This window comes from Narcine bancroftii, chromosome 1 (assembly GCF_036971445.1).
Source record: "Narcine bancroftii isolate sNarBan1 chromosome 1, sNarBan1.hap1, whole genome shotgun sequence".
NCBI classification, from domain to species: domain Eukaryota; kingdom Metazoa; phylum Chordata; class Chondrichthyes; order Torpediniformes; family Narcinidae; genus Narcine; species Narcine bancroftii.
Window position 1 is genome coordinate 470970504 of NC_091469.1, and position 26647 is coordinate 470997150.

At 39.1% G+C, this 26647-nt stretch overlaps 1 protein-coding gene across 1 annotated transcript in view; it reads right to left on the minus strand.

Moving 5' to 3' along the window:
* Nucleotides 1–8910: 8910 nt before the first annotated feature.
* The window catches only part of nom1 (nucleolar protein with MIF4G domain 1), a 70332-nt gene continuing 52595 nt past the window's right edge, over nt 8911–26647 (minus strand). The window contains exons 9-11 of the mRNA XM_069914748.1: nt 19662–19793; nt 15111–15220; nt 8911–9669 (exon numbers count right to left, since the gene is read on the minus strand). Of these exons, the coding sequence (XP_069770849.1) occupies nt 9492–9669; nt 15111–15220; nt 19662–19793 (420 nt within the window). The 3' untranslated portion in view covers nt 8911–9491. The remainder of the gene's footprint in view (nt 9670–15110; nt 15221–19661; nt 19794–26647) is intronic.

Genomic DNA, 26647 nt, shown 5'->3' on the forward strand with positions numbered 1-26647 from the left:
TCAGAGAAAACATCGCAAGTTTGTCCAACCTCTCTACCCAGAGCCCACACCCTGGTATCTCGCTTCAGTACCCTCCACATCCTTCCTCGAACAGGGCACCCAAAACCGCACACAATACACCATGTTGGGCCAACAAAGAGCTGCAACATGCATAGGTTTAGATGTGTATTTTGCATTGGTCTTCACTGTGGAAGAAATTAGCATTGTGCCAGATGTCAAAGTGTATCAGGGGAAGGGAAGTTACTATTTTAAGGAAGAGGATGTTCAGAAAGCTGAATGGTCTAAGGGTAGATATGTCCTCGGACTAGATGGATTGCGCCCTTGGGTTCTGAAAGAGGTAGCGGTAGAGATTGTGAAGACATTGGTAATGATCTTTCAGGAAGCAATAGATTCTACCATTGTCCTGGAGGAATGGACATCGCAAATGTTACTCCACTATTCAAGAAGGGAGGGAGACAGCAGAAAGGAAATTATAGGGCAGTTACCTTACGTCAGATGTTGGAGTCAATGGTCAAAGCTGAGGTTGCATAGTATTTGGAGGCACATGACAAGATAGGCCAAAGCCAGCATGGTTTCCTCGAGGGAAACATCTTGCTCAACAAACCGATTAAAATTCTTTGAGGAGGTGACAAGCAGGCTCGATAAAGGAGATGCAGTGGATGTTGTGTATTTGGATTTTAAGGCCTTTGACAAGGTGCTGTACGCGAGGTTAATTAACGAGAACCTATTGTTACATGCACAATGGCAGTGATAAAGATGAGCACAGACAGTGTTCTATTTAAAATAATATTTTAATTAGTAATCAACAATTATATAACACCTATTTTAATTTAACTAACTTATCTAAATTTATATATAATTCTCTAACTATATTGGTGTGTGTGGAATACTCCAAACTACTACGGCTCAAGGCTCAATTCTTGAAAGGCAGTTCCAAGTTCAAAGTTCAGAAATTCGGTGATGACACATCGGCTTGAGATTGATGCGACACGCAGACTTTAAGATGTTTTTTTTGGAATATTGGTTGAGGCACACAGGCCTGAGATGAATAGAGGGACACACCAGCTTAAAAATGGTGAGACTCGCAGGCTTTAAAATTGTTTTAAAAAAAAATATTTAATTTTAGTTTTCACAGACTTACAAAATCCAATAAACAAAGCCATTCATGTACATATGCATACCCAAAGTGCATATCTGTCCCAACCTCCCCCCCCACCCACCCACCACAGTAAATAAATTCCAAAAACTTATCTCGATCCCACTCATCATGGGGCACACAACCCCTATCAAGACCTGTAATGAAAATAAATCACAATGGGAACACCATTCAAAGAAAATACTAAAAAGAAAAGAAACTCAAAAGAAAAAGAAAACTAAGGCCTTGAAAAGAAAAGGGCAGGTGCATCGTCTTTCGCTCCAAGTCCTATTTCCATAATCATGCTTCTGACTGTACTGGGATAATTTAACCTTATCCCTATTTAAAAGGGGGGAAAATCAATTTATCTGAGAACCAACGTACTGCAAATAAGATTGCCATACTCTAACGAATGTGCCATGTTTCCTCTGTACGTTATGTGATTTTCTCCAAGAGAATGGAACTCTGCATTTCCATATTCCATCATGTGGTGTTTAGCTGGCAATGGGACTTCCACAAAACTGCTATACATTTCCTGGCTACCACCAAAGTGACCTTCACAAACAACATTTGGAATTTAGTCAGTCTCAACTGCATTTCTCCAATATCCTCCAAGAGGAACAGCTCCAAGTCCTGTGGAAAATCCACTCTTGTAATTTTTTAAAAAGAATATCCCCTAGGTTTTCCCTTTGAGCACAGTCAGGTAGAGTGGCTGAACATTCCCACCTCCATGTCACATCTAAAACACATTTCTGAAATCACAGACTTTGATCTGTGGAGTTTCTGAGGGGTAAAGTCCAACTGGTGCAGGAAGTTGTACTGCACCATCCTGTATCTGGCATTGACAACCCCTGTCACACTGTCCAGGCACAGGTACTGTCACCATTCTTCATTAATTGATGCACCCAAGTCTGACTCCCATCTCTTCCTTGGCCTTTGTAGGGCTGGTTTCAGAACCTCACTTTACAATATGTAATACATCTTAGAATTAAATTTACACACATTCCTCTTTCGAATTAGAATCTTCATGTCACTACATTCAGGCAAGATCATTGCTGGTCCCAAATTTTCCCTCAAAAAATCTTATTTGCTGATAGCAGACTTGTTTCTCAATTGCTTAAATGACATAAGACACCCATCTTCCTAACAATCCTTGATACACCCAATCCCCCTCTGCATCAGGGGCGCTTTGGGGGGATATCCCCCACGTTCCATCCAATATCTTGTTTTATCTTTTTCCATGTCTGATTTACATGTTTTAGGATGGGATTATCTGCTTTCTTTAAGAGTAGTTTTACTTCCTATTTATAAATATATTCTTTGGCTGTCTCTTCACCTAATGAATGCAGCCTAATCTGCATCAATGCTAGGGACCCTCTCCCTCAAATAGCAAGGCAATAAATTTTGCTTGGGATGCCCAACAATACTTTTTAAAGTCAGGTAATTTTAAACCCCCCAATTTATCATCCCATGTCAACTTTTCCCTGGAGATTCTAGCCACTTTCCCATTCCACAGAAACTTCCTGACACCTTTAAAAAACCCCGCGGCAATGCAATAGGTCACAACTGGAAAAGATATTGGAGCCTTGGCATCACCTTCATTTTGACACAGTTGATTTCACCCATCAATGTAATGGGCAGAGTCTTCCATCTGACCAGGTCTTTCTCAACCTTCCGGAGCAAAGGGATATAATGAAGCTTATACAAATTAAATAAGTCCTTATCTACTTTGAGCCTCAAGTACTTTATGCCTCCCCTTGGCCACTCAAACTCACTGTTACATTGAAACTGATCATAATCCCCATATGTCGGAGGCATAACCTCGCTCTTATCCAAAATTACTTTGTACCCCAAAACCTTTCCATAATCCTCCAGTAGGGTCCTCAGCCTGGCCAATGACCCCCAACTACCCCCGGGAATTCATCAAATATCCTAACACAGTGGTTCTCAACCTTTTTCATTCCACTCACATTCTACTTTAAATAATCCCTATGCCATCAGAGCTCTGTGATTTGTAAGAGATTGCCTAAGGTGGTATGGGAGTGGGAAGGGAAGGTTGAGAATCACTGCTCTAGACCCAACTGTTACTGAAATATTTTGCTTGAGAGAAATTGTCATTGGCCCATTTCCTTTCAAGTTACAAAACTGTGAACATAATGAATCAATTAGATATGATTTATGGTAAAGAGCCTTAACCCAATTGATAAATGTCTGTCCCAGTCCAAATTTCCCCAGCTCCTTGAACAGAAAATCCCACTCCAGTCTGTCGAAAGCCTTCTCCGTATCCAAAGCTATGGCCACTCCCGGGTCCACCTTTGACTGTGCTAGATGTACAACACTTAGCACTCTGCCTAAGTTATTTGCCGATTGCCTCTTTTTTTAAGAAACCCACCTGATCTGGATTCATTAACTTTTGCAGGTGTTTTGTCAGCCTGTTCACCATTGATTTTGCAATAATTTTTTTCAATCTGCAGTTAGCAATGAGATAGGCCTAAGAGACAGGTTTCAGGGGATTCCTGTCCTTTTTTGGTATTACTGTAATGATCGCTGTTGAGAAAGATTCCGGGAGGGTATGTGTCTCTGCATCCGAAACCACCATCTTCAAGGCTTTAAGATGGTTGAGGCACATAGGCCTTAGATGAAGTTAGCAGTTCCTGAAGTGCGTGAGAGCGCGGGGTTGATGAATGTTGATTGCTCATGACATCCTGGTTGAGGTGCTTCCGAGGAATGTCCTTTTTAGATGAGTCCCTTCTTCTGCAATTAAAACCCTTTTTGTGGGTCAGTATAGTACAATATTCCTTCTGCAACTTAAAAAACCCTTTTCACGGGTCAGAATAGATTGCAGTATTTCTTCTGCGACGTTGAAAACCCCTTTCGTGGGTCAGTAGAAGTGTTCTCTCATTCCTCTGTAAACAAAAGAAGGAAATCTAACAATTCTGTCTATAACCACACAATGAGGCCACATGGGTTTCTCATTCCCACAAAGGAGGTTGAAAAGCTATTGATTCTTGTGCAGGTGCCTTAAAATGGCTTCTTGAACAAAATGTCCAGTCTTTTTCAGAAGCTGGTCACAAGGTCTTTGCACCGGAGTTTTAGGAACACGGTCTCACTTCTCTTCAAATGTATCCACTTTCAGAACGCATCGGCTTCAAACTTGCTCCTAGTTTCACAGTCCTGCAGGCAGGTTGTCAAATCTATTCTCTTAAAGGGACAGTCCCATACAAATAAAATGAACTGGAAAATGGGTGGGGGTGGGGGTGGGAAAGTCATACCTTGGTATACAGAAAACATACAATCATGGGTGGAGCATTGACTGATTGGCAGAAAGCAGAGTTGGAAGACAGGGATTATATTCTGATTGACTGCCAGCTGCTAGTGGTGTTTCACAGGGGTCAGTGTTGGGGCTTCTTCTCTTTATGTTATGTATTAATGATTTGAATTATAGAATAAATGGCTTTGTGGGCAAGTTGGCTGAGGAAACAGCGAGGCTACAGAAAGACTTGGATAGATTGGGAGAATGGGCAGAGAAGTGGCAAATGTCAGTAAGTGAATGGTCATGCACTTTGGGAGAAAAAATAAATAGGCAGACTATTTTTAAAATGGGGGAGAAAATTGAAAATACCCAGATGCAAAGGGATCTGGGAGTCCTCGTGCAAGATACCCTGAAGGTAAACTTGCGTGCTGAGTCAGTGCTGAAGAAGGCAAATGGAATGCTGGCATTCATTTCAAGGGGAAGAGAATTCAAGAATAGGGATGTGATGTTCATGCTTTAGAAGACACTGGTGAGACCTCACTTGGAGTAATGTGAGCAGTTTTGGCCTCGCTTAAGAAGGATGTGCTGATGTTGGAGAAGGTTCAGAGCAGGTTCACAAGGATGATTCCAGGAATGAAAGGGTTGTCACATGAGGAGTGTCTGACATTTCTTGGCCTGTATTCACTGGAATTTAGGAGAATGAGGGGAGATCTCATTTAAACATTTCGAATGTTGAAAAGCTTGGACAGAGTAGATGCAGAAGTTGTTTGCCATGGTGGGAGAGTCTAAAACAAGAGGGCACAACTTCAGGATTGAAGGTTATCCACTCAGAACAGAGATGCAGAGGAATTTCTTCAGCCAGAGGGCAGTGAATCTTTGGAATTTGTTGCCACTGAAGGATGTGGAGGCCATTGGGGTTATTTAAGACAGAAATTGATAGGTTCATGATAAGCCAGGGCATGTTATGGGTAGAAGGCAGGCAGATTCAGATTTTTTTTGTCAAAGTACATATGTGGCATGACATACAACCCTGAGATTCTTTTCCCTGTGGACAAGGCAGAATTACCACTTATTGGTAGTGCAAAAAAACCTGTACACATGTAAACAAATATAAACAACGAACTGCAATACAGAGAGGAAAAAAAAACAATAAAGTGCAAAAGTAAGAGTCTTTAAATGAGTCCCTGATTGTGTTTGTTGTTGAGGAGTCTGATGGTTGAGGGGTAGCAGCTGTTCCTGAACCTGGTGGTACGAGTCTTGTGGCACCGATACCTCTTTCCTGATGTTAGCAGCAAGAACAGAGAGTGTGCTGGGTGGTGTCCATCCTTGATGATTGCTGCTGCTCTCCGACGACAGCCTTCCCCGTAGATGTTCTTGAAGGTGGGAAGGGGTTTGCCTGTGAGGTTCTGGGTTGTGTCCACCACCTTCTGCGGGCTTTACACTCATGGGTATTGGTGCCCCAATACCAAACTGTGATGTAGTAGCCAGTCAGCAAACTTTACACCACACATCTGGATGTCATACTATACCTCCCCAAACTCCTGAGGAAGTAGTGGGGCTGATGTGCTTTCTTCACAATGCTATTAGTGTGTTGGCTCCAGGTAAGATCCTCTGAGATAGTGGTTCCCAAGATATTTGCTCACCCGCTCCACCTCTGATCCCCCAATGATCACTGGATCGTAAACATCTGGTTTTCCCTTCCTGAGGTCAACAATCAGCTCCTTGGTTTTGGTAATATTGAGTGCGAGCTTATAGTTGGTAAAACATTCAGTCAAGATAGACACATGGATGTAGTACAAATAGAGGTTTACGATTGTAAGGTAGGGAAAAATTAGATTGTTGTGAAGTAGGTTTCCACAGGTCTGGTCCACATCCTGGGCTGAAGGGCCTGTACTGTAATCTTCAATGAGGTTAAGAAACTCAGAATGAGATTCAGAGAACATACATGGCATGACATATAACCCTGAGATTCTTTTTTCCTGCAGGGCAGAATTACCACTTATTGGTAGTGCAAAGAAAATAGTACTCAGCACACACATGTAAACAAATAAAGAAAAAGGACCAGTGCTCAGGCAAGTAAAACACCATGGGAGTTTTTAACAGCCATCAATCGGGCCATTTAAACTTTGCAAAAGCCACAAACAGCAGATGCTCAGTACATTTCAACATTTTGCGGGATATTTAAAGGGACAGTGCATGGACCATTTAAACACATCAGGAATTACCAGCAGTGGACCAATGGGCCATGTAAAGATGACTCAACCACGTGGATGCAGAGGTGGGGGGGTGGTAGATACAGGATAAGCTAAGATGCCGGCTTGAATACTGTTTTGAGTGCTCTGACTGGCACATGTTCAAGGAAGCAGCATCTGATGGCGACAGCATCGATCTGGAGTGTAGGGTATCAGTGACCAGCTACATCAGTAATTGTACTGACAATGTCACTGTGCCCAAGACCATCATTACTCGCTCTAACCAGAAGCCATAGATGACTGCAGAGGTAGAGGTGCTGCTTAGGAACCGTGATGCGTTCAGAACGGATGACATGGTAGCCCTAGCTATTGCAAGAGCCAAGCTGTCTAAGGCCAATAGGGAAGCAAAGCATGCACATGCTCAACGCATTCATTGTCATTTCCTGGACAGGACATGCGACGCAAGTGGAAGGGCATACAAGATGTCACCAACCACAGGACTACAACATTCTCGGCAGAGTGCTCAAGGGATGTGCGGCTCAGCTAGCAGATGTTCTCACTGACATCTTTCCCTGAAAACCATGGTCCAAATGTGCTTCAAAGCTCTCACCATTGTTTCCATGTCAAAGAAGTCTGTGTCCTGCCTCAATGACTACAGTCCTCTCACATTCACATCCATCATCATGAAGTGATTTGGGAGGCTCGACATCAAGTGATGTGAAGTGATTTGAGAGGCTCGACATCAAGCTCCTGCTGTCCCCGTCACTGGAGCCCCTGCAGATCACATACAGATCCAACCACTCTCTGGATTATGCCATCGCCACTGCCCTCCATCTAGCTCTCACTCACCTGGAAAATAAGGAGTCGTATGTTCGACTGATGTTTATTGACTTAATTTCGGCATTCAGCACGATCATACCTCAGTACCTGATAAAGAAGTTGAACCTGTTGTGTCTAAACACCTCCCTCTGTAATTGGGTTCTTGACTTCCTGTTGGGGAGACCTCAAGCAGTAACAGCACTTCCAAGACCATCACACTGAGCATGGGGGCCCTCCAGGGTTGCCCTTCTTCACTCTCTGCCCTATCACTTCTCAGTTCTTTCCCTTCTACCCTCCCACCTCTGACAACCCATTACTTTTTACCTGTTAGCCTGTGGTCCTCCCCCTTGCCCTCCCCATTTTATTCAGCTATCTGTTTTCCACATTCCCGATGAAGGGCTCAGGTTCAAAATGTTAACTACCTTTTACTTCCTATGGATGCCTAGTGACCTGCCAGGTTTCTCCCCCACTTTTATGCAGTGCATAAAACATTAGATATATGTGCATTGTTCGTTGAAAATGTCATTACAGGGGTGAGAGTAATTAAAACAACAAATGCCATCCTGGGCTTCCTATAGTGTATTAAAAAAAATACCAGTTTACACCAATAAAAAACCAGTAGTAAACTCTGGTCTCTCCACAAAATCATGTCCATTTCCCAGTGGCAGTCTTCAAACTGATGCAGAAGAAATGAACCAAAATTATTTCAGCTTAATTAAAAAAAAAATTAAATTTAGACCTACAGCACCAATACAGGCCATTTTGGCCCATGAACCTGTGCTTCCCAATTTACACCCAATTAACTCACATCCCCAGTAGGTTTCGAACAATGGGAGGAAACCTGAGCCCTCAGGGAAAACCCACGCAGAACGGGGAGAACGTACAAACTCCTTACAGACAGTGTGGGATTCAAACCCAGGTCCTGATTGCTGGAGCTGTAATGAAGTTGCGCTAACCGCTAAGCCAACCATGCCGCTCTATTTTTACTTTTGCAGATAGATTGGAGAAGATGCAGTTGCTCTCGTTGGAACAGAGGTGGCTGCAAGGAGGTACAATTGAGTCAACTAGAACTATGGAAAGGTACACTGGGTCATGAACCAGCAGACCAAATAAAGATGGTCCAACAGGACCAAAGCTGATGTAAAGGTTAATTTTATTGCATTAAACAACTAGTGATTAGGATTTGGACTGTGCTGGCAGGGAAAGTAATGGAGGCAAATTTAATATTAGCTTTCAAAAAGGAGCTGGATAAGCATCTAAAAGGAACATAGCTGCATGCCAACTGCTCTCCATTGACCTGGTAGATTTTCATTTTAATGAGATGAATGTCTTCCTTTCATGCTATGGCTTTGTAATTGCAGACTAAAGATTACTCTCTCTTCCAATAATTTTCACTTCCCTATAATCTCATTTAAATGAGAAACCAATTTAAATGCAACATCCTCAAAAATATTATTTTATTTAGTTATCAAGATGGGCACTAAAAAGTTTAATTGGAGAGAAGCTGCTCGAAATATTTAAACAGTTCATATTTATTTGTACAGAAAACACTGGAAAATATGCAACATTATTAATTGGAAACTGACCATATTGGAGTTCATTATCGAGAGAATGGCAAGGTGAAAGGCACCAGTCTGCAAGATGTTGATGGATAAAAGATAGGGTGGGTTGTGGGTGATTTTAGAAGTGCTGAAACTTACAACAATTTCTTTCAAGTACAACAGCTAAAAATCATTTTTTTAAAAATAGCAACCCACAAATGGAAATGTAGTTTTGTGTCTGCAGATTTTTATGTGAATTTTAATTGCCCAGTATTGAATTCACGGAATTGAATTCAAAGAGCTAAATAAAACTGAAATAAACACCAATTTTTTATCATTAGTAACTAAACTATTGGAAATTGGTAACAGAAGACCAGTGAATCACTATAATGTCATTCATGGATTGAAGTATGTCATCTTTACCTTTGATTGTAGATCCATCACTACGGTTATGTTCAGATGCTGTGCAAAATGACCCAGATATTAGGGATCAGTAATAAATGCTTGCCTTGCCAGAAACGAGAATAAAATCTTTCCTGGTGTTTCTATTTTTAAAATTTTACTTTGGTTTCTTTGACTTGTAAAGCATTTTCAGCAATATCAATGCGTGCTTTGAGCAAACTGGCTTGTTCTGGAGTACCCAGTGTGAAGACCTTCTTCAATAAGAAATGGGAAATGAAGAGCTTCAGACCTTCCCTTAACATTGCCAGTGATGGAATTCCAGAGATCCTGAAATAAAAATAGAGCACAAATGACTTACTGAAGAATAAAGTTTCAGTCTGTGTTTACAGTTATAATTAATGGAACATTTTCCTATGTAGTTCTTGAAAAGTCCCAAATTCAGAATAAATAGAAAGATCATTATTGTTTACATTTTGTTATTTTTTAATAGAAAAATATTTGAAAAACTGGCATACCTCCTGAAGTCTACGACAGACAACTGTGCAATTCCCAAGTACAATTAGTAGAACAGTACCTTCGAATCAAATGTGAATTTATGATGGGTATCTGTCCCGCATCGGACTTGTCAGCCACAAACGAGCCTGCAGCTGACGTGGACTTTTACCCCCTCCATAAATCTTCGTCCGCGAAGCCAAGCCAAAGGCAAAAGATAGAGTAAGTGCAAGCAGGCTTTTTCCAGAGATCAGGCAAGATAAGAACTAGAGAACATGGGTTAAGGGGGAAAGGGGAAATGTTTAAAGGGAACTTTCCACATAGAAAGTGGTGAGAGTATGGAATGAGCCTCCACATAGAAAGTGGTGAGAGTGTGGAATGAGCCTCCACATAGAAAGTGGTGAGAGTGTGGAATGAGCCTCCACATAGAAAGTGGTGAGTGTGTGGAATGAGCCTCCACATAGAAAGTGGTGAGAGTATGGAATGAGCCTCCACATAGAAAGTGGTGAGAGTGTGGAATGAGCCTCCACATAGAAAGTGGTGAGAGTATGGAATGAGCCTCCACATAGAAAGTGGTGAGAGTGTGGAATGAGCCTCCACATAGAAAGTGGTGAGAGAATGGAATGAGCCTCCACATAGAAAGTGGTGAGTATGGAATGAGCCTCCACATAGAAAGTGGTGAGAGTGTGGAATGAGCCTCCACATAGAAAGTGGTGAGAGCAACAGCTGCATTGACGAATGCAGGCTCAATTTTGACATTTAAGAAAAATCTGGATAGGTACATGAATGGGATATGGTCTAGATGCAGGTCATTGGGATGAGGCAGAAAAATAGTTTGGCACTGACTAGAAGGGCTGAAGAGTCTGTTTCTATAGACTAATGTGATTTAATTGTTGCCCAGGACATAGCACAGAAAGAAGCCCTGTGGCCTTCTACAGTTCAATAATGCCCAAGTCACAGAAATGTAGTTAAAAAAAAGTCTTTCAGCTAACCAGAAAAGTTGGACAAATGATCCAATTGCTATGTTTAAGAAACATTTAGACCGTTCCCCATTGAGCTACATGCTCAACCATCAGGATTTTTGAATGGCTAAACAGTGGATTATCAGAGCTTTAATGAATTTAGATTAGATCTTCTGCTGGAAGAGGTATTTCATAGTTAACAACAGGGTACATAGTTCCATGTAAATGGCAATACAGGTAGATAGGATGGTGAAGGCAGAATTTGGCACATTTCCACTGAGTGCAATGTGATGCGACAACTGGCGAGACTTGTTCTATAATAGACTGGTTCAATTATGTTCAGTTTTGGATGCCCAGCAACCATTAAGATGGCAAGGGAGCATAAAATCATGAGGTGCGCTGATAAGGTAGGAGAATCTATAACTAGATGGGATTGATTTACCATATAAAGGAAAGATTCAAATGGGACCTGAGAAGCACCTTCTTCACAGAAGGAGAATGGATTTGTGGAATGTATTATCAAAGGAAACAGTAGAGATTGGTAAAGAGGAACTTATCTTTCTTTGGCTTGGCTTCGCGGACGAAGATTTATGGAGGGGGTAAAAAACTTATAAAAGACACCTAAACACATACATGGACAAGAATAATATTGGGCAAATGCAGGCAAATGTGATGAGCTTGAGTAGACAACTTGGTCGGCATGGACAAATTGGGCTGAAGCACTGTAAAACTTGATGACTTTAATCGTTTTTTCTAAAATTAAATTTAAAACAAATTTTATTGATGATCTTTAACAGAAAATTAAGAGTACAGAGATACAACTTAACAAACTGGAATTATTTACATTTCAAGTCAGACAGCATGGAAACAGGCTCTTTGGCCAAACTTGCCCACATTGACCAAAATGTCCCACCCACCGGCTTTTGCCCCATATCCATTTAAACATATCCTATCCATTTCTCTGCCCAATTTTATCTTAAAGTTTGCAACGGTACCAGCCTCAATCACCTTTGGCATCCCATTCCATACAGCTAACACCTGTGCAAAAACCAGGTTCCTGTTAACTCCCTCTCCCTTCCCTTTAAACTTAGGTTCTCTGATTACTGATTCCCCGATTCTGAACAAAAGACGCTGTGCGTTCACCTAATCTATTCATCTGATGATTTTGTATACCTTGATGAGATCACCACTCATCTGTCATCCAAAGAATAAAGAACTAGCTTGATCAACCCCTTCCTATAACTCAACCACCCCCCCCCGCCCCCCCACAAACCAGAGTCTTGGCAACATCCTCGTAAATCTTTTCTCCAATTTTAGCACAGGTTTTCTGCAGCATGGTGAGCAAAATTGAATATAATACTCCAAATGGGGCCTCACCAACATCTTGTACAACTGCAACATGATCGTCCAACTTCTTTAATACCCTGAATGATGAAGGATAAGTGCTGAAAACCTTTCTGACTACCCTATCTACCTGCGACATCACTTTCAAGGTACCATATACCTGTACTCCTAGAACTCTCTGCTCTACAACACTCCCCAGATCACTACCATTCACTATGTAGGTCCTACCCACGATAGACCCTAAAACGCACACCTCACAATTCTCTGCACAGAGGCTCCTTAGCTTACGATGGAGTTACATCAAACCCATCGTAAGTCAAACAAAATCATAAGTTGAAAAAGAATACCACACCTACCATTTTTTAATAATGTAATTTTGAACATCTTTATTCCACAGTGGATTCGAAAAATGTTTGAAGCACTGAACTAAAATTAATTGCTGGATGGTGGGGATGCTAAAGCTACAGGGACATCAATTTCACTCTGCGTGATTGCTACAGAGACTGTGAGCGTGGTTGAGTCATCATCGCGAGAGAGTATTGTAACAGATTATGTTATATTTTATATGTTTTAAAGGAGATAAATTGTGTGGAGTTTTTAGTTAGGTCACACACATATACAAACATTTCAAAACAGATCTCATTTGAAATGTTGGAGCTCTGCTCAAGCCAGACAGTTCAGGCTCTGGGTGCCTTTGCAAAAACTTTGAAGAATGCTTATAAGGATTTCACAAGTAGGTGTTAATCACACATGCTGTGGAGGAATTGATTATTGTTTTGGAAAGCAGCAGACGAAGGGACTCAGAAGATTGGGTCCGGTGCTACAGTCTGAGTACAGTTGGCTGTTCTAAGAGGGTCATGTGGTTTTCTCTGAGAGAGAGAGAGAGAGAGAGAGAGAGAGAGAGAGAGAGAGAGAGAGAGAGAGAGAGAGAGAGAGAGTCCAGTTCTACAGTTTAGCAGCAGCAGCTGGGAACATGACAAGCTGGCAAACTTGTGGAAAAACTCCCCCTTGTGGTCCATACAAGAGGAGATGGTTGGCTGTATAATGTTTCACTTGAAATAAGTGAAACTGAAAAGAAACTCTGTGATGACCTGAAAGAAAGAGGTTAGATAAATATTGGGAGGAATTTAGTAAGATTAGAGTGGGTTACATACATACACACATTTTAAAATAGATCTTATTTGAAATATTAACAATTCATATTCAGTAACATTGCAGAAACTTGAGATTGATATGTACATTTCACTAATAGGTGCTAATTGAAACGATGTCATGAAATGAATAGACCATTGTCTTGGAGGTGATAAACTGTCTGTTTGTAAGTACCTGCAGAGTGCTCACAGAAAGGTCACTCCTGGGTTTCCAAGTGGGAGAACTCCTACGGTGGGGTTTTTTGCAAGTAATAGTCACATGGGCTTTCTTGCAGGCTCAGTTAGGGGGGGGGGGGAGTGGGGGGGGGGGGGAAGAGAGAGAGAGAGAGAGAGAGAAGACAAGCTCAACAAGCTCTCTCAGCCAGTGTGTGTGTGACACTGAAAGAGACTGAACAGTCACGGCTGAAACAAGCCAGGAAAAGCTGGTTGGAAACAGAAAGCTCCAGATCGGCGGATGGCCGAAAGTGCTATCTGTCTGATGTTTCTCTTGGAATAAGAGGAACAGAAAGGAACTCTGTGATAGCCTGAATGAAAGAAAGAGGTAATTATCTGGAGAATTCTGATGGGGCAAGTTTTATCAGTGAGACATTGAGGTTACTAATGGTGGTACCTCAGTTGTGGAAATCCTGGAACAACAAATATCTCTCTGCAAACCTCTAAAGAACCTTCCTGAACAGTAAACATTTACCTTTCAAGCACTAAAGCCTGGTGAACTTTATACATGTTAAATTTTGTGCACAGTAAAAGAATTGCCTGCAACCAGAAAACTTGTAAGAAGAAGTGAGATTGAAATGTGAACCAAAGTACTTTTCTTAAATTTACACACACATCATACACGTGCGCTTAGAATTAGAAGGGGGTTAATATGGGTTAGTTAAGTATAGAGATAAGTTAAAGTGTGATTCTGTTTTCAGGTTTAAAGATAATTAAAAACAACTTTTGTTTAAGTAACTACTTGTCTTGGTGAATGTCTGGGTTTTGGGGTCCTTTGGCCTCGTAACATTTTCAACTGGAAAATCCTGATGGAGCAAGTTTCTTCGTCAAGACACTGAAGGGGCTGATCGGAAGGAATCAGTTGTGGGTGTTCAACGAGCAACAAATCTCTCTGAAAACCAACAAGAACCTTCCTGAGAGGTAATCATTTACCTTTCAAGCACCAAAGCCTGGTGAAGATTCATAAATGTTAAATTCTGTGCAGAGTATAACAATTGCCTGATTCCAGTGAACTTGGAGGAGAGAGAAGCGAGATTGGACTGTGAATCAAAGAACTTTTCTGAACTTACACACACAATACATACATGTACGTTTAGAATTAGAAGGGGGTTAAGTTAATAGTAATAAGTTAAAGTGTGATTCTGTTTTCATGTTTAAAGATAATTAAAAGTAACTTTTGTTTAAATAACCATTTGTCTTGGTGAATTTCTCTTGCTGCTGGGTTTTGGGGTCCTCTGGGCTCTTAACAGTATGCTGCACAATACTCTCGCGTGATGCTGGGTGATGGGAGCACCATGAGCAGCATGCCGCAAGCGTGGGAACAGATTCGAATTCGAAATTGAAAGTACGTATTCGAACCATTGAAACTGTGAAATATCACAAGTCGGACCATCGTAAGTAGGGGAGCACCTGTATTAAATCCCATTAACCATTCCTCTGCGCATCTGATCAAGATCCTGCTGCAATCTTTGGAAACCATCTTTACTTTTTACAATATCAAACACTCAAGATAGATTAAATAAATTACAGAAGCCTACTGCATTTTAAAATAAACTTGAGTAGTTGAGCACTGATGAAATTAAATATTATATGCGTTAAAACTTACCTTTGAAACATTATTACTAATTCTTCTGGCTCTGTATCCATGAATAGTTTATGGAGAACTTGTCGTAAGAACTTGACTTTATTTTTATCCAGTTCACTGAACTCAACCACCTGCAACATTGAAAGATGTAAATCTAGCCATATGGATTGCTTTGATTGGAAAGAATAAGAGCACGTGTAGTTATGAAGGCGTCAAGTCTGATTTGTCATTTTAATTAATTCATGGGAGATATGTATTACTACATCTCACAACAGAAATCTACACATTAGGGCTTTGAAAATTTCTATCAACCCAATGCACACATGTTTTTGACTGAAAGTATTCCAGGTTTACAATATTCTTCTTCCAGACTCCTGCTTTCTGAATTCATTCTTTTTCAATCTTTTTATTAGCATTTCATCATGTTCATAGGATAAAGAGAATTGAAATAACACAATTAAAATGGTACGTCCAAGTCTACTTAGTACAAGTATCATCTATAAATTCCAGAGTGAAAATGTGACATATTAGAAATAATTCTCCTAACAAAAAAAACAGAGATAAAGACATAATTATAATATAATTATCAAAAAATACTGAGCGGCCCGTCCTGAGGATCAAATAGTTTAAAACATAGCTTTGGACCACACCTACAGATAACACCAATGGCAAGAATTATGTTTGGAAAGGAAGAGTTACATTCCATGAAAGTAATCAATAAATGGTTTCCATGTTTCTTCAAATTTAGTAGTTATATCTAAAGTAGGACTTTCTGATTTTTTCTAGATTTAAGAAAGACATAGCGTGAGAAAGCCATTGAAATAATGTAGGAGAATCAGAGTCTTTCCATTCAAGTTAAATGGGTCTTCAAGCTAATAGTGTAGAAAAAGATACAACTCGATATGCAGAAGTAGGTCAACAACCTACTTCCAAAAAGAGCAGTTAAAGGGTTAGGTTGTAGTTGAATAATCAGTATCCTTGATAGAATATTCAAAATCTTTCCAAAATTTTTCTAACATAGGACCAAAACATATAAGATAGTGAAGCCACATCAGTATTGCATGTATCACAAGTAGAGCTCGTATGAGGAAAGATGCGAGGTAGCTTATCTTTAGACCTATAGCTCTATGAACTATTTCAAACCGTATTAAAGGATGGTGTGCACAAAGAAGTATGAACTCGTCCAGTAATTCTTCCCCATGTTTCAGGAGTTAATATTAGTTCTGACTCCTGCCATCTGAACTCACGCTGGCTGAACTACCCAAACCTCCATCTCCCAGCAGAGAAACCGATCCATGGCTGTACTGTGGACTGTGCTGGAAGAGAAGTGTGGTCCAGGGTGCAGCAGCAGAAGGTATGCTATAATGTTTAATTATAGTTCCTGTCTCAAATTATATTAATTAGTCAAATTAATTTATTTATTGATATTTTCATTCTTCATAGTTAATATATCCCTTCATTCTAATGGTTTATACATTCACCACTTGAAGAGAGTTCTGATCAAACTGAGGAATTTAAAAACGTACTGGAATTAAACATTTGTGTTTTTTTAGGTTCATTTTGTATTTTGTCACCTTCCTTTGATGTTTAAACTAATTCAAAGTAGTTTCTTAATCAATCTTTTTTCCCTATCATAGCCACTGTGCTTAATGGGTCAAGATTTGCTGGACTAAAAATACAACAACCAAGGCTCATCCAATTCACCTTCACCCTGGTGAATGTTTAATTAAAAACAATTTATATATGTGATATTTGGCACTGCCAGCATATTTTGCCTTGAAAAGGGGTAGTGAGCTGCCTTTGTGAATTAAAAAAAAATTAGGCAGACAGCATGGTAACACGCCATTTTGGCCCATGAGTTTGTGCCGCCCAATTTACACTCAATTAACCTACAACCCCCTGTATGTTTCAATTGGTGGGAGGAAACCAGAGCCCCCGGGAAAACCTACACTGACACTAGGAGAACGTACCAACTCCTTACATGCAATGCAGTATTCGAACCCTGGCCCCGGTTGCTGGTACTGTGAAGGAGCTGTGCTAACTGCTACGCCAATTATGGCAGCCTTCTGATTAAGATACTCCCACAGTTCTGATGAGGAAGTTCCAGGATTTAGATCAGTAATCATAAAAGAATGGTGACATATTTTGAAGTCAGAACAGTTAGACAAAGGGCGGATCCTGCAGGTGGTGGAGTTTCCATGTACCTGCCACTTTTGTCCTTTGTGGCGGTAGGGATCATGGGTTTGAGAACCACCGCTGGAATATCTCAGTCGAGTGATTGTCGAGAATCTTGTAAATGGTATACACGTCAATCACCATGTGCCAGTGGTACAAGAAAGGAAAACCTAATGATGGTTGGTGAGATGCCAATCAAACAGGATGTTTTGTCCAGGAAAAAAGACTCTTCTGGGTCATTATTGGCACAGCACTCATCCAGACAACTGGAGAGTATTCCAACACACCACTGACTTGCACCTTGGTGGTAGAAGGATCTTGGAGTGTTAGGAGTCACTCCCTGCAGGCTATCAGCATCTTTAGGAAGTAAAAGGTAACTAACGCTTCGGGCCTGAGCCCTTCATCAGGAATCAGAAAATACAGGTTGATGCCAGAATAAAAAAAGCTGGGGCTGGGGGCGGGGGATGGTGGGAGGAGATGAAGAGGGAGGAAGGGTAAGGGAGGGTAGCACAGGGTAAAAGGTGAGAAATAATTGATGGACACAGGTAAGAGAGTAGAAGAGAAAGAAGCTGAGAAGTGATTGGGGACATGGCAGAGGGCTAAGAAGGAAAAGAAAGGGGGTGACGAGAGGGAAGAAAAGGAGACAGGGGAAAGGAAAGGGAGAGATGAGATTAGGGGACTAGTGGAAATTGGAGTCGTCCATATAAAAGCCATCTGGTTGGAGATTGCCAAGATGGAATACAAGGTGTTGTTCCTCCAATTAGTGGGTGGTCTTGATTTGGCAGTACATGATGTCTTGGACTGACATGTCAGTGTCGCAAAGGTGTGTGAATTTAAAATGGTTGCCACTGGGAGGTCCTTGCTGTTGCAGGGGATGGAGCAAAAGTACTCAACAAAATAATCTCACAGTCTGCATCCAGTCTCCTTGATATCGGCCCATCAGGAGCACCAAATGCATTAAATCAGCCCTGCAGATTCACAAGTCCACTCAGTAAGACTGGTCTTGTAGTCAGTTCTGGCATGGAGCGAGAGCAGTAAAGCCTCACCAGACTGGTTTCTGGGATGGCAGGACTGATGGAAGAAGATTGAGCTTATATTTATTAGATTTTAGAAAGATGAGAAGGGGACTTTGTTGAAGCTTGTAAAATCCTGATGACAAAAGAGATGCTGGAAGTATCTTTGATGGTGGGGAGGTTTAGGTTAAATCATTAAATATATTCAAGGAAGAGTGGATTGTAGTTCTTATTGCTTAATATATCAAAGGTTATGGGGAGAGAGTAGGAAAAGGGTATTGAATTTGGATGACTCGTCATCATCTCATTGAATGGTCGAAGATTCAGCCCCAGAGAGGATATAAATATACTGGGAATGGTCAATTTCAACAAAATAGCAAATAATTTCTTGGTAGAGATCATAGGCCATGGCTATAACTTTCCTTCAGCAGTTAAGTGAGCATTACCTACTTGTTGAATTCAAACAGAGCAAGTTGTCAGGATTTCATGCTTGAAATCAAAAGTTTTTTACTCCATATCAATATATGCATATTAAGAACAGTGTTAATGGATTGCAAACAGGAGAGGAATTGGAGTCAGAATAATACATCATGGAAAGAAGCACTCAGCTCAATTTGCCCACATTGACCAAAATGTCCCACACACATACAGTATGTCCCTCCTTGCCTGCTTATACCCCTCTAAAATCCATCTGATCCATCCAATTTGTTTTTAAATGTTGCAAAAATTCCTGCATCACCCATACACTTCCCACCCTCTTTGTAAAAAGCTACTTCTCAGGTTCCGAATAAATCTTTCCCCTCTTGAACACTTCTTTCCCCTACTGCACCCAACAAAAGACAGGGAACATATTTAGAATACACTGTATCAGGCAAGGCTCAATAATTGATAGGCTACGAAAACTAACACAATAGCAAGCTCATAAGTGCTGTATTCATAGCTCATAAATGAGAGGTGGTTTCAGAGTTTACTTATTTTGCAATTATATTTATTTTCTTAATATCTCAAATTTTAAGTGCCCAAATGGATGGTTTTAGAGTGTAAATGAGTTATTGGCTAGATTCTAATGTCAGAAATTCATGTAACCTAACTAACCCTTTCCCATCCATTCATTATCCTAGAGAAATCATCCGTATTTGCTACATGCTGTCATTTCTATGGAAACTTAGTTTGTATCAAGAAAAAATAAGCAAGTTTTGCATTAAAGTGTAATCCTTGGATACTCAGGTAAGATAGTTTACATATTTAGGTAAAGGCTTTTTTAACACTCCAAGAACTATCCCACATCTAACAATGGAATGTGAAAGTGCATCTAATTAAATATCTTGGATAGTAATAAATTATGTTTAGAATAATAATGAATTTATATAAATCATGTATTCACCTTAAAGATGGCTAGAGACAGCCATTTTGTACCAAGAAGGTGAACAAGAAGATGAACCAAGTTCGTGGTTGCCACATTAGACATGCTGTCCAATTCTCGGAAGCGATCCCACATGCTGAATTGCAAGGTCATCTGTTGAAGGTTAAGAATTGTAATCAGAACTATTAAAACTATCTGCAAGTAGATTATTAAAACCTCTACACTTTTATTATTCAACAAGATCACGAGCACATCTCTCCAATTGCAAGGTTGTTAATTCAAAAAAGCGGACTGAAGAGTATTTTAAATCTCTAAATAAAAATGAAAATACTATTTAAACACGTTTCAAAGCACAGGAAGTAAATTGCCACTATCCAGACCTTTTCCTTATTCAGCACATTTACTCTTGCTCCTTTTTGAGACACCGCATTCTAAATTTCCCAACCCATCAAAATGGTACCCAAAAGTTCACAGCAGATTATTTTGTAAACAGCATCTAAATAGAAAAGATGAAAATTTGATACCCATTGTTGATTTCTGAAAAATGTTCAAATTTGGATCCAGATCTGTTTAAAAAGTGTTGACAATTTTGTTAATTATTGTCCAATAGAAATTGACGTGAAAGTAAACCACATATGAAATTAATTCTTCACTCAAAATGAACTTCATTTTAAAATTATTTCAGCTGTAGCATATCTGTTGCTAAATACAAAATATACATAGATATAAAAAAATATGAAACCATTTATTATTGTTGACCCTAACTGAAACAATTGTAAATTAGGGCAGCACATTTGGCATAGCGACTAGCACCAATGACTGGGACTAGGGTTCGAATCCCATGCTGCCTGAAAGAAATTTGTATGTTCTCCCCATGTCTGCGTGGGTTTTCCCTGGTGCTCCAGTTTCTTCCCAATGTTAGAAATGTACTAGAGGTTGTAGGTTAATTGGGTGCAAATTGGGTGGCACGGACTTGTGGGCCAAAATGGCCTGTTACCGTGCTGTATGTCTAAATTTAAAAAAAAAATATATTATATGTTAGGATTTCTGAAACCTTTCAGACAATCCACTTTGAAATCAACATCGCATCACTAAGTTATTAGAGGAAATGTTGAATGGCATATTTTACAGCACTGAAAAGTACTGTATCAATATCTTGATATGCTAAATGGAAGTAAAATACAATTTAACTTAAAATGTAATATAACCTGCATTATAATGGAAGAATATTTTGCTGACATCTCTCAAAATGTTCACAAGTGAGCATTTACATCTCAAGGCCAGCTTTAAGCACAGAGATTAATGCTCAGTGGAACAAAACAAATATTGTGCATGGACGTGATTATCTTGAACGGAAGAATTTTGTCAGGTAAGTGCTTTCTAATTCACTTGTAAACTTGTACAGTTGAATGAATAGATGTAATTCACTATTTTAAGTGTCAGAAAGAAATAAAACAAATATAAAAGAGCTGATAGGCACATTCACCTTTAAAACTTCTGATTTTTGTACTGATGTCTCTAGTAATTGTCTCTCTATCATTTTCAAAAAAAAGTTCCAACCCATTCCTGAGAGAATTTCCCACATCACTTTGTGAGAAATCTGTTTCATGCAAGTACATCACTACAAGGGGGCACAAATATTTGTTCAATAATTTTCAATCAGTTCTTTTCAGATTTGCATTTATAGATAAAGGACTTGTGAAAAGGATACAAAGAGGCAACAAAGGGTCAGGAATAGGTTAAGTTCATGGCAAAGAACGTGCAAATGGAGTACAATTTGGGGAAAATGTGAAATTATTCATTTGGTAAGTATTAAGTATAATGTATATAGATGGCTTTTTTCGCAGGCTTCCTGGTACTATTGTCAACAACACTGTCAGAGCTAGGGATGTGTTTGTGTGCTTCTTAAAGAGGAAATGTATGCATTGGAAATGTCTTTTAATAGGGAAATGTTATGACTATTTAGAAAATTGGGAATATTTGTGTGAGAAATGGTATGGATAAAACACTAAAGTTTATTAGTCTCAATATTAACAGGATAAATGGGAAAGTGAAGAGGAAGAGGATCTTGACATACTTAAAGAAATTAAAAGTGGAGATAATCTTTTTGCAGGAAACACATCTTACTAAATTGGAATATGATAAATTAAAAAGAGGATGGGTGGAATAAATAATATCGTCTTCCTTTGGATCAAAGGCAATTAATTAATAAAAATACACCAGTGTTAATAGAAGTTACCTCAATTGATCAAGCTGGAAGGTAAGTAATAGCACACTGTAAAATTTAGGGAGAAGCATGGCCATTTATGAATATTTATGCCCCGAATTATGATGAAGCCTTTATGAAAGATATCTTCTTAAAAATAGCAAAGGGAAGACAAAATATATTAGTTGGAGACTTTAACTTCTGCTTGGACCAAATACTGGATAAATTGGCAAGAACAATAACGAGGGTGAAAGCAGCAAAAACCACAATTTCATATATGAAAGATTAAATCTTATCAATGTATGGAGGCAATTAAATCCCAGAGAGAGACTACTCTTTTTACTCAAAAGTGCATGACTCATATACAAGGATTTTCTTATTTTTAATGTTAAAAAGTAGAGTGATAAAAACAGAATATTTAGCAAGGCTTCTATCAGACCATTTTCCATTAATATTAACTATAGCATAAAATTGGAAACCAAGAGAATGTATACAGATGGCATCTCAATTCTACATTGTTTAAAAGAACAGACTTCTGCAAATTTATAAAGAGACAGATAGAAATATTTTGTGAAACAAATCATCCATCTACTAATGAGAGTATTCTGATATGGGACATGCCTAAAGGATATTTAAGGGGACAAATTATATCCTATAAGAAGAATCTTAAGAGGGAACATATGGCAAAAATAAATAGTTTGGAGAAGGATATTAAAGAATAAGAAAAAAAATCAAAGAACAAGACTACAAGAAGAATACAGATTACTGGAGAATAAAAAGCAAAGATATAATACAATAGAAACATATAGGACAGAAAAAAACTATATTAAAAACTAAATAACAATATTATGAGTTGGGTGAACAGGTGCATAATGTTTTAGCTTGGCAGATTAAAACCGAGGAGTCATCAAGAATGATAAATGCTATAAAAACAGAAATAGACACTCTAGTATATAAGCAAAAAAAAAATTAATGACACTTTTAGACAATATTACATGGAACTATACAAATCAGAATTACTAGGAATTGAGAACAAAATGGAAGAATTTTTGCTGAATGTCAAACTTCCAAGGCTGGAAGAGAAAGGATAGAATTAGACACTCCCTTCACAAGGGAAGAAATTGAAAAGGCCCTGGGCAATCTTCAGGCTAATAAATCACCGAAAGAGAATAGACTTCCACCTGAGTTTATAGACAATTCAAAGAATTATTAGTGACCCTTTTAATGGATATCCTGGATCAAGCTGTGGAAACACAGACACTCCTGGAGTCATTCTCAACCGTGATTATTACAGTGTTACCAAAAAAAGGGACCCAAAAAAAACTTCATCATATAGATCAAATCCCTGTTAAATGCTGATTATAAGATACTAGCGGAAGCATTGGCTAATAGGTTTGGACAATCCTTGCCAAAACTGATACATATGGATCAAGCAGGATTTGTTAAAGGAAGGCATTCCTCAATTAGTCTATGAAGTTTATTTAATATAATACACATGGCTAAATCTGAAAGAAATCCAAGTATTACAGTCTCCCTAGACACGGAAAAAGCATTTGACCATTTGGAATGGCCCTTTTTAATTTAAAACACTAGAAAATTTGGTATAGGCAGATCATTTATAAATTGGATAACAACTTTATACCATTAACCACAAGCTAAAGTAACAACAAATAATCAGATGTCGGCAGTGTGCCCCTTGAGTAGATCAAGTAGACAAGGATGTCCCCGTCCCAGCGCTTTTTTTAGTAACTGAACTGCTGGCAGAGATAATAAGAAGGGATTTGAGTATAGAGGGTTTAAAAGTCAGGTAAGAAGAGCACAATCAGTCTATTTGCCGATGATGTTCTACTGTACCTATCAGAACCAGCTAAATCTTTGGAAAAATTACAAGTAACACTAGAAAAATATGGAAGAATATCAGGCTACAAAATAAATATGTACAAAAGTTAGATAATGTCATCGACAAATTTAGAATATGAAAGATACCAAAAAGGAAGTAAATTTAAATGGAAGACGGATAGAATAAAATATCTTGGAACAGCAACTGACAATAACTTGGAAAATCTGTACAAACTAAATTATGTTCCTCTTCTTGGGAAGACAGAAAGAGACCTACAGAAATGGAGAGACTTACCGATTACTTTGGTGGGAAGGGCTAACTGCATCAAAATGAAAGTGATGCCAAGACTGCAATACCTTTTTCCAATCGCTGCCTATTTCATCACCTAAAAACTTTTTTAAAAAGCTACTAAACAACCATATTAGACAGTTCCTATGGAATAATAAGTACTAAGAATTGCACTGGGAAAACTGACATGGGACTATGGGCTGGGAGGTCTTAGAAATCCAGATTTAAAAAAAAATATTTAACTGCACAGGCTAGATTTTTCACAGATTTGTTCATTGAAGACAACCCCCTGTTTTGGGTTCAAATGGGAATGTACTTAATGGAGGAGAGGGAAGCAAAAACTACCTATAAATGGAGTTTCAGATCACTCAAGAAAAAGACAGATAACCCTATTCTAATACATATGATTAGATCATGGCAAGAAATTAATGAATGTATAGGAAAAATAAGTAGGGATATCAATAAAAGCACCACTGTATAAAAATGTTATTGCCAATGAACATGGGCAATAGAATATTAAATTCGTGGTATGGCAAAGGTGTAAGATATACTGTGTAAGTATATCTTTGTATAAGGTGTAAGGACTGTTACAAGGAAGGAACTTTTATGACCTCTGATCAATTAAAACACAAATACAGAGTGGCGAATGGGACCTCTGTTTTCTCCATCTTAGATCATTCTGAAGAGAAAGATGGGGACCAATGTTGACCCCACCTGAAATTAGTGAAACTGAACGAATGGTTTGGATGGAAATACATCGAAATTTATAACAAAAATGTACTATGCTCTCCAGGTTGAAAGTGCAAAACCAGGTGCAGAGGTCAAGGGAAAGATGGGAGTTGGACTTGGGTGTGGTGATTTCAGAAAGAAGCTGGTCAGATGGGTGTAAGGACAGCATGAAATCAGTTATAAATGCAAAATATGGACTGGTTCATTGTGAGTATTTTTACACCAATTATATCTTACCCCACAAAAGCTATACAGATCAAAAGCCAAAATTTCAGAGATGTGTTTCAGATGTGGGACTGAGACAGGAACTTTTTTATGCATGAAAGTGAGGCTATTTTAGCAAGAAATTGCAGAAAAATTAACCAGGATAACAGGAGTGGCCTGCACAGGTGACCAGGTAATTTCACGGAAATAGTGACAAATTGACCAAATAGCAAATCTCATTTATAAAAATAGTACTGGCAGTAGCAAAAAAATTTATTGCTATCACTTGGAAGTCTGATTCCCCTCTACTTATAGCATGATGGACTGGAGAAATGAACAGCTGTATACTTACGGGAAAAAAAATGACATATAACTTAAAGAATAAATATGACACATTTGTAAAGGTCTGGCAGCCATTCCTGGACCACCTAGAGGCCCAGATACAGTTATAGAAAGGAACATAAAAGGGTATAAAAGTATTTAAAAATGTAGTTTACCCAACTGTACTCTATATACTTAAAATATACTAAGTTCTGAGGGTGAATGGATCTGTATGTATGGACAGGGAGGAGGGAGTGAGGGACTGTTTTGTTTTTGTTGTGTTTGTGAGAAAAACATATAATATATTGTGTATTCAAGATGTCACTATGTATAATTTTTGAAAAAAAAATATTGATCTTTTAAAGATTTGCCACTTTGAAGAAATTTCTACTCAACTAATCCAACATGGCCTAATCTTTATTTTGAGATTCCAAGTTCTGGCCATCTTAGCGAAGTACCAAATCCTTCACAAATCGATCCTGTCAAGTCATTTAGGAATTTTGTACATTTCACTGATATACTTTTCATTATAGATTGCTCTCGTGAGGCATACCAAGTAGAGCTACCTTCTCACAATTCCAGTAACATGGGTTCATTTCTGACCTCTGGTCATCACTGCGTGGAGTATGATTAGACTTAGCATTCTGTCTGGTTGCTATGGAGGTGCCAATACCCAGGACAGGAAAAATACTCCAGAGGGTTGTTAACTCGGCCTGTGACATCATGGGCACCAGATTTCACTCCATTGAGGAGAAGGTGTCCTAAGAAAGCCACCTCTATCCTCAACGATCCCCACCACCCAGGCCATGTCCTCTTCACACTGCTACTATCAGGAGAAAGGTACTGGAGCCTGAAAGCAAACACTTAACAGCACAATGACAGCTTCTTTGGCTCTGCCATCAGATTTCTGAATGAACAATGAACTGCATACACTATCTCACTTTGTCTTTTTCTTGCACCATTTTATTTATTTTGAAATGTGGTTGATAGAAATGTGATGCTGCTGCTAAACAATGAATTTTGTGACATGCTCATGGCAATAAATTCCGATTCTGACTTTAATAAAAGTCCTTTGGCATTGGATTCACCTTCCTCTCTCACTGATTTACCAAATGCTGCAATTCTACTTCCTTTTAACACAATAATAGGGATAACACAAAATACTGGGATCTGGTGGCACCTATTACTTTTGGGTCCAACTCTGAGCCATTGGAATAAGCGTTCTGCCCAGGGCTGCCCATTTTGGTATCCAATTAGAATATTTTAGGCTCATGCAACCTTGAAGCAATGCTAAATGTCAAAGTTAATAGCATGCAGTATTATTGCATTTGTACTGGGACTGTTAGCCCAAAGAGTTTCTCAGCCCTTGTTTCAGACTCAGTATAAATGTCTTGGCTGTCATATGTGCTAAATCCCAAT